Source organism: Orycteropus afer, unplaced genomic scaffold (genome assembly GCF_000298275.1).
Source record: "Orycteropus afer afer isolate SDZICR_OR568_19922 unplaced genomic scaffold, OryAfe1.0 scaffold00294, whole genome shotgun sequence".
Lineage (NCBI taxonomy): Eukaryota > Metazoa > Chordata > Mammalia > Tubulidentata > Orycteropodidae > Orycteropus > Orycteropus afer.
Genome location: NW_006921881.1, coordinates 1,268,676 through 1,276,301, shown reverse-complemented (window position 1 = coordinate 1,276,301; position 7,626 = coordinate 1,268,676). Strand labels below are relative to the sequence as shown.

Sequence of the window (7,626 nt, the reverse complement as noted above, 5' to 3'; positions counted from 1 at the left end):
ATTATTCTTGAATGGGAATAATCCTCAACACTTAGTTGTTGTTGTTGTTGTTGTTAAGTGCCGTCGAGTCGTTTCCGACTCATAGCGGCGACCCCGTGCACAGCAGAACGAAACACTGCCCGATCCCGCGCCAGCCCCACAATTCCTGCTATACTTGAGCCCATCATCGTAGCCACCGTGTCAATCCATCTTGTTGAAGGCCTCCCCCTCTTAGTTAGCTCTGTTCTTTCCTCACTGGCCCCCTGAGTGATCTAGTCCACTTTCTCTTCACTGCTGAGGCGCTCCAAACCCTGACCCAGTCAGTTCTACACATGGGAAACTCAGCAGGAAACAAGATCCTGGGTCCTCATAGAACTGCCATCCAGCAGGACAAGGAAGAGTGCATTTTACAATTAGTTGCAGCTTAGAATTTTTTTTCCCCAATTGTGATTTGGGTGAAAGTTTACAGGGCAAATTCATTTCCGATAAAACAATTCATACACATTTTGTTTCATGACATTGACTGCAATCCCCATAACTTTACAGCTCTCTTCCCACCTCCTCCCTGTGGTGAGATTTGATAAAATGAGGTATATAGTGCATAAAAGTATAAAAACTTAACAACCCAATTAAAATATGGGCAGAAGACACGAATAGATGCTTCACCTAAGAAGACATTCAGGTGGCCAAAAACATGAAGAAATATTCATGATCATTAGCTATTAACCCAAAAAAAAACCCCACCAAACTCACTGCCATTCAGATCCGACTCACAGCGACCCCTCCTTGGGTTTCCAAGGTGGTATCACTACAGAAGTAGATTGTCCAATCTTCCTTCCGAGAAGTGGCTGGTGGGTTTGAACTGCCAGCCTTTTGGTTAGCAGTCAAATGCCTTAGGCACTACACTGCCAGAACTCCTAATCATTAGCCATTGTTGTTGTTGCTGTTATGTGCCGTGGAGTCAGCCCTGACTCATAGCGACCCCTCCTTGGGTTTCCGAGGCAGTATCACTATGGAAGTAGGATTGCCCAACCTTCCTTCCGGGGAGTGGCTGGTGGGTTTGAACCGCCAGCCTTCTGGTTAGCAATCAAGTGCCTTAGCCACTATGCTACCAGAGCTCCCATCATCATTAGCCATTAGAGCAATGCAAATCAAAATAACAATGAGATACCATCTTGCCCCAGCACTAACAGCAAACTTCAACAAGACAGAAAATAACAAATGCTGGCAAGGATGTGGAGAGATTGGGACTCTATCATACACAGCTGGTGGGACTGTAAAATAACCACTGTGGAAAGCAGTATGGTGATTCCTTAAAAAGTTAGAATTAGAAATACCATTTGATCCAGCAATCCCATTACTGGTATATATCCTAAAGAAGTGAGAACCAGGACAAGAACAGATATATGTACACCCTTGTTCACCACAGCACTATTTACAATAGCAAAAAGATGGAAACAACCTAGGTGCCCATCAACAGAAGAATGGATAAGCAAACTCTGGTACATACACACAACGGAATATTATGCAACACTAAAAAATAATGTAGCATCTACAAAACACTGCAGAATGTGGATGAACTTGGAGGACATTATGCTGAGTGAAATAAATCAATCACGGAAGGACAAATATTGTATTAGCTCATTATTGTCAAGGAAAGGTTTATATGCGGAATGAAACTTTTTTTGTTAGTTACTAGGGGTGGGAGAGGAAGGATGGGAACACTGCAAAAAAAAAAAAAAAAAAAAAAAAAAAAAAAAAAAAAAAAAAAAAAAAAAAAAAAAAAAAAAAAAAACCCATACCAGACAACAGTGGTTACTTCTGGAGAAAGAGGAATATGGGATTCAGAAGGAATCCACGGAAATGTCAACTTTGTTGGCAATACTTCATTGACAGAAAAAGTATTTGAAGCATCACCAAACATAAGCATTTTTGTTCTCTTTGACATTTTGTTCTCTGGACTTTTCTGTATTTAATTTCTTTTCCTCGATTAAAAATAAAAGAAAGCAAAAATTAAGATAAAATTGAGCCATGTAAGCTACTTTTCAATGGGGTGCTCAGAGAAACCTCTCTGAGAAGGGAGCCCCACCCCACAGAGACGTGGGGGCAGAGGCCACAAGCAGATGTTTCCTCACTCCAGTTTGGCCCCAACTGAAGCTACCAGCATCCCCTCTTCTCTAAGCATCGCCCTTATCTGGTTTTTACTATATGTACCTGCCAGGGATCAAGGATTTGCTTTGCCTATTTTTCTAAACTGTGAGATACAGCATATATACATAAAACATATATCCAGCTTTAAAAACACAAATCAAACATTCAACATTACTACTATCCAAGTCAAGAAAGAGAACACAGCTACCCCTCCCCTAGGAGTCCTCATCATCCTAGACTCTTCTCGTCCAAACGCAAAGTAATCACTCTTCTGACCTTTAAGCTAACCATGTCCTTGTTTTTCTTCAGTGTTTTGCCACTCTAGGCATATATATCCCTTTTGAACTTTAAAACAGAAACATACTGCATAAAATTTTGTGGCCAGCTTTTATCATTCAACGTGCTTATAAGAGTTATCTGTGCAGCTGGGTGTAGTTCATTCATTTGCACTGGTGTTCTGATGTACACGACTATATCCCATAATGCATTTATCCACCCTATGATTTGTGGCCATCAGAGTGGTTCACAGTTTAGGATTACTACGAACAATGGTGTACACTGAATTCTTAAATATTATTTCCACATGGCCAGGAGTTTCTCTAATACATACCTAGGAGTAGAATGATTGGGTGGTAGGATACATACACCTTTTCAAGATAATGTTAATGTTTTCTGTTAAATTATTTTTCATATTTATGATTGTTGTTGTTGTTATTAAGTGCCGTCGAGTCGTTTCCGACTCATAGCGACCCCATGCACAGCAGAACAAAACACTGCCCGATCCCGTGCCAGCCCCACAATCCCTGCTATACCTGAGCCCATCATCGCAGCCACCATGTCAATCCATCTCGTTGAAGGCCTCCCCCTCTTTCGTCGACCCTCCACCCTACCAAGCATGACATCCTTCTCCAGGGAATTTATGACTAAAGCCCTTTAAAGGAAAGATTATGCCTTAGACCATTCTCAATGATTCCCCTTCAGGAGCTAGCACCAAATTGTACTTGCAGAAGGTACTAAATATTTACCAGTGAGGGTTAGATCCAAACCAGGCTCCTCCTCCACCTACCTCGGAGGCAGGCCACGCCTGCAAGCAGCAGCAGCAATGTTCCAGCATAGTGAGAGAACGGCACCACTTTGGACAAACTCAAGTAACCTGGAGAGGCAAGAGGGACAACATGAAAAGCTCTCCCCACTGCCCCTTAGCTCCTCTTCCCCAGTTGGTCCCAACCTCTAATCCACATCTTCTCCTTAGGACAGCCACACCCTCAGAGGAAGAAGATGCTTGATGGAAGAAGAAAGGCAAACCATCTGTACAGGCCCCCTTTCCTCTTTAGGAGGTCAGTTCATCTGCCAACAACCTGCCCACTTCCTGCCCACCATCTTTGAAACCACACTGACCTTTCCTGTATAAGTAGAAGAAGGCGAAGGGAGAAGAGTAATAAGAGATGGACCAGAAGACTGAAGCCTGCAGCAGAGAGACAGAACAGGCAGTCAGTATACATACATGCATATATGCATTGCACACACACACACACACACACAGTTCTGCCATTTCCAGGCCTAGACTCTGAGCAAGGTGAGTAAACTAAGGGATATCATACTGAGAACCTATTCTGTGCACAACATCAAGTGCACAGTAGGTGCTCGATATTTCTTGAAAGGCAGTATGTCAGAGTATACAGAGGCTGGTAAAACTAGACTTTTTTATTTTTCCCAAATCACCTCTGGAGGTAATTCCATCACATTTAAAGGCCAATCCCTCCTTCTACTCAAATTAATCAAGCTTTCTCAATCAAATGGCCCTGCTCAGGACAGCCATGGCCTGGTCGCCAAGAGATGTGCAAATGTCACCATAGGAACCCAGCCAGAGAGAACAGCTGTCTCTGCAGCCAAAGAGGTTAGTTGCCAGGGAGGACAGGTCACTGGGGACTGAAGGACTTATAACCTGCGGATGGTCTCAAGAGTAAAGATGTTTTCCTCATGGCTCAGGCTGCCCCAGAGAAAGCGGTGCTCCACACCGAAGGGAAGTGTCAAGTATGTGCACTAGCAAGTGTGTGTGTGTGTGTGTTGGAGAGTTCTGCTGCTGAGCCCAGAGCATCTCCCACCCCTGGGGTGCTGCCTTCTGCCAGGCTGGGGAGGACAAAGCTCAAGAGGGCAGTTGGGTCTGAAAAGACGCAGTGAGTCCCGGATGTCAGGGCAGACATACCAGTGCCAGGATGCTATCGGCATGTTTCTCCAGGGCACGAGGTTGATAGTACGAATCCTGTCAAGACACATGGGCTCATTAATGACCCTATCCATTGATACATCCTTTTTTTTTACATTTTGGAAGCCCAGAGGCGTGGCTTCTGGTTCTGGCTTCCAAAGCTATCTCTCCTGGGACAACTCTCACTTGGCCCCCATGGAACCCCTTCTTCCTGACTTTCAACTACAGCCTGATTTCCTGTCCCAGACCAGAAGCAGCAGCACAGGGAGTTAGATTTGGAAGCAAAAGTGAAAGTAGCATGAGGTGACGTTTGCTCCTTTTCCACAACCCAGTTTCAAATGGGTTGTAAACATTATGCATATGGGGAGAGGGGTTAATGAAGAAAGAAAAGACATCATGACAACTTTAAAAAGACACAAGAACATCAGCTATAGCACAGGTTGATTAGGGAAGGGAAAAACCATGGGGATGACTGTGACAGTTTGTAGGGTACAGTAACACAATTTGGGACTACTGATATAAAGGAAGACAATATTTAGGGGCACACCCTATACCACCCCCTACCCCCCCACCCAACTTTCATGAATATAATTGACTGGAGTCTCCAGGTTAAACTGGAAGAGGAGGGGGGGATACAGGATATTTTGAAGAAGTCATTTTGAAATTCAAGGCCAGTGTAGAGGGAAGATAAACGGAGCGCGGGTCGGGGAGAGGGGGAAGGAAGGGAGGATACAAGAGGCACTTAGGAAGAAAAAACTGGGAGTTTTAAGAAAAAATCCACCAGCTCCCCCCAGTCCGCGCAGGGTCTCTTATAGCGTTTAAAAGTCTATCGGATGGGCATGGACCACGACAGACAGGGTGGGGGCCGCGGAGAGGAAAAAACTAGGAATGGCAGTCAGAATGAGAAAGCGGTGCGCAAACAGCGATAAAGAAAGGAGGTAGACAGCCTATAGGCGTGACTTTAACCCAGGAAGCACAAAGAGCTCAGACTTTGCGGACAACTGACTTGACAAATTGGCTCTCCCTATTTCCAATAATGGGCACTTCTGGGGAGTAAAGGCCGCAAAGAGGTTTGGACAGTACCATGTTTTCCACAGGGGGGAACTTGACTCACCCAAGAGCTGGAAGAGGGGGTGGTGACTGAAGTTGGAGTCTCAGGGACGCCAGACGGGGTCCTTTCTGAGTCCCTTTCTCGGTAGATTTTGTACAGCCGGGGGCCTAGGACGCAGCTTAACAGCTTCGCCATGGCCCCGGCTCGGGCCGCTGCTCTTTCGGCAGCAGGTCCCCTGCTGGCCCGGCCCACCCCCAGCCTCTGAGGTGTTGCGTAACCTTGACGTCATCGCGTACTGGCTCCGCCTCATGGAGAGTCTGGAATTTTTCAGCGCGCTTTTTGGGAAGGGTTTCATGCAGTTGGACCTACGGGTTCAGCTGTGGTCAGAAATTAGTTGGAGGCGTTTGGAAAGCGGAGAGTTAGAAAATTATACGGGATAGTTAAATCTTTTTTTTCTGTCTCTTAATACTTGGCAGACTCGAACGAGTGTGGGAACGAGGGGTAAGCGTAAGCATTTGACAGGAGCAACAAAAAGATGTCTAGGAATAAATCTAATGAAAGAAAGGCAAGAATTTATGAAGAAAATTATAAAAGTTGTTGAAAGAGGTTAAAAAAAAAAAAAAAACTCACTGCCATCGAAAGAGGTAAAAAGAAGCCTTAAATAAATGGAGAGCTATGCCATGGTCAAGGAGCCCTTTTGTCAGGATGGTTAATTGCCAGGCTGCTAACTGGAAAGGTTGGCGTTGGCTCTGAGGGAGAAGGACGTGGCAATCTGCTTCTATAAAGATTACAGCCAAGAAACCCTGTGGGGCAGTTCTACTCTGTGACATGCTGTCGTTATTAGTCGAAAACTAATTCCATGCCCCCTAACAACAACACCATGCTCATCGATAAGAAGACAGTGTTGTAAAGATGTGTGGAATATTCACAAAAAAAAAAGAAAATGAGTGAACACTCATAATCATAGACAAATCTCAAAACCATACTGAAGAGTGGAAAAAGAAAGCCACAGACTATATATGCACCATGATACCATTTGTATAAAATTCAAAAACACATAAAATTGAATGATAAAGCAAGTGAAGCAAATTTTGAATAGTGGTTAAAAAGCATAGATGATCTTTGACTGAAATGGTAATATTCTAAATAAAACTAAAACTCACTGCCGTGGAGTCAGATCCGACTCATAGCGGCCCCTCCTTGGGTTTCTGAGGCGGTATCACTACAGAAGTTCACACTTACCAGTTTCGTTGCTGTCCACTTCTGAGGAGTGGCTGGTGGGTTTGAACCGCCAACCTTCTAGTTAGTAGTCAAATGCCTTAGGCACTACACCACAAGAGCTCCAATATTCTAAACAGATATACAGATTTGTTTTTCTTTGTATCTTACCAGTTGCTGTAGAATTGATTACAACTTAAGACAACCCCTATGTGCTTCAGAGTAGAACTATGCTCCTTAGGGTTTTTAAGGAAGTAGATCACCAGGCCTTTCTTCAATGAAGCCTGCTGGGTAAATTCAAACCGACAACCTATCTGTTAGTAATTGAGTACAAATGGTTTATGCCACCCAGGGATCTTACATCTACATAATATATGATCTCTTTAGCTTTTTATTGGAATAAACACATAAACAGAGAAGTACACCAAATTGAATACATTCATATAATCAACACCCAAATATAGATCATTAGATCCTGGATAGAGTGGGAGAACAATGTAGAATAAAACTCAAAATCAAAAAAAGACCAGATTTACTGGTCTGATAGAGCCTGGTGAGACCTCAGAGACTATAGCCCTGTTTTGGTTCCCTAGTGCCACTCTGACAAGAATACACCACAAATGGGATGGCTTGACCAAACAGGAGTTTATTCTTATAATTTGGAGGCCTTAAGTCTGAGTTCAAAGTGCCAGGCTCTAGGGGCTAGGTGAAAGCCCCTCAACCTTGGGCTTCAGCTCTGCCTCCTTCTTCTGGCCCATCGGAGCTAGAGGCTTTTCTTCACTCAGACAGCTGCTGGCTGCTGAGGCTTACAGGCCCAAGGTTGACAGGTAAAATGGCACAGTCCTGATGTTACCAAACCACATGGCAGGCCATTAATTCAAGTCCATTGGTTGGCAGAGCATGGCAGACTGCTAAACAACAACATGAGTACATGCAGGGTTCAAGCGTCCCATAAGCTAGAGACCGTTTCCAAAGCTGTTTCTTTTTTTTTTTTTTTCATTGTTAATTTTTTTTTTTTTTA

General features: G+C 44.0%; 1 protein-coding gene across 1 annotated transcript in view; it reads right to left on the bottom strand.

Annotated features, from left to right (window-relative positions):
• Positions 1-5,582, bottom strand: part of ABHD16A (abhydrolase domain containing 16A, phospholipase) — a 17,438-nt gene extending 11,856 nt beyond the window's left edge. Inside the window, exons 1-4 of the mRNA XM_007951355.2 lie at positions 5,451-5,582; positions 4,337-4,393; positions 3,529-3,595; positions 3,197-3,283 (exon numbers count right to left, since the gene is read on the bottom strand). Of these exons, the coding sequence (XP_007949546.1) occupies positions 3,197-3,283; positions 3,529-3,595; positions 4,337-4,393; positions 5,451-5,582 (343 nt within the window). The remainder of the gene's footprint in view (positions 1-3,196; positions 3,284-3,528; positions 3,596-4,336; positions 4,394-5,450) is intronic.
• Positions 5,583-7,626: the final 2,044 nt, after the last annotated feature.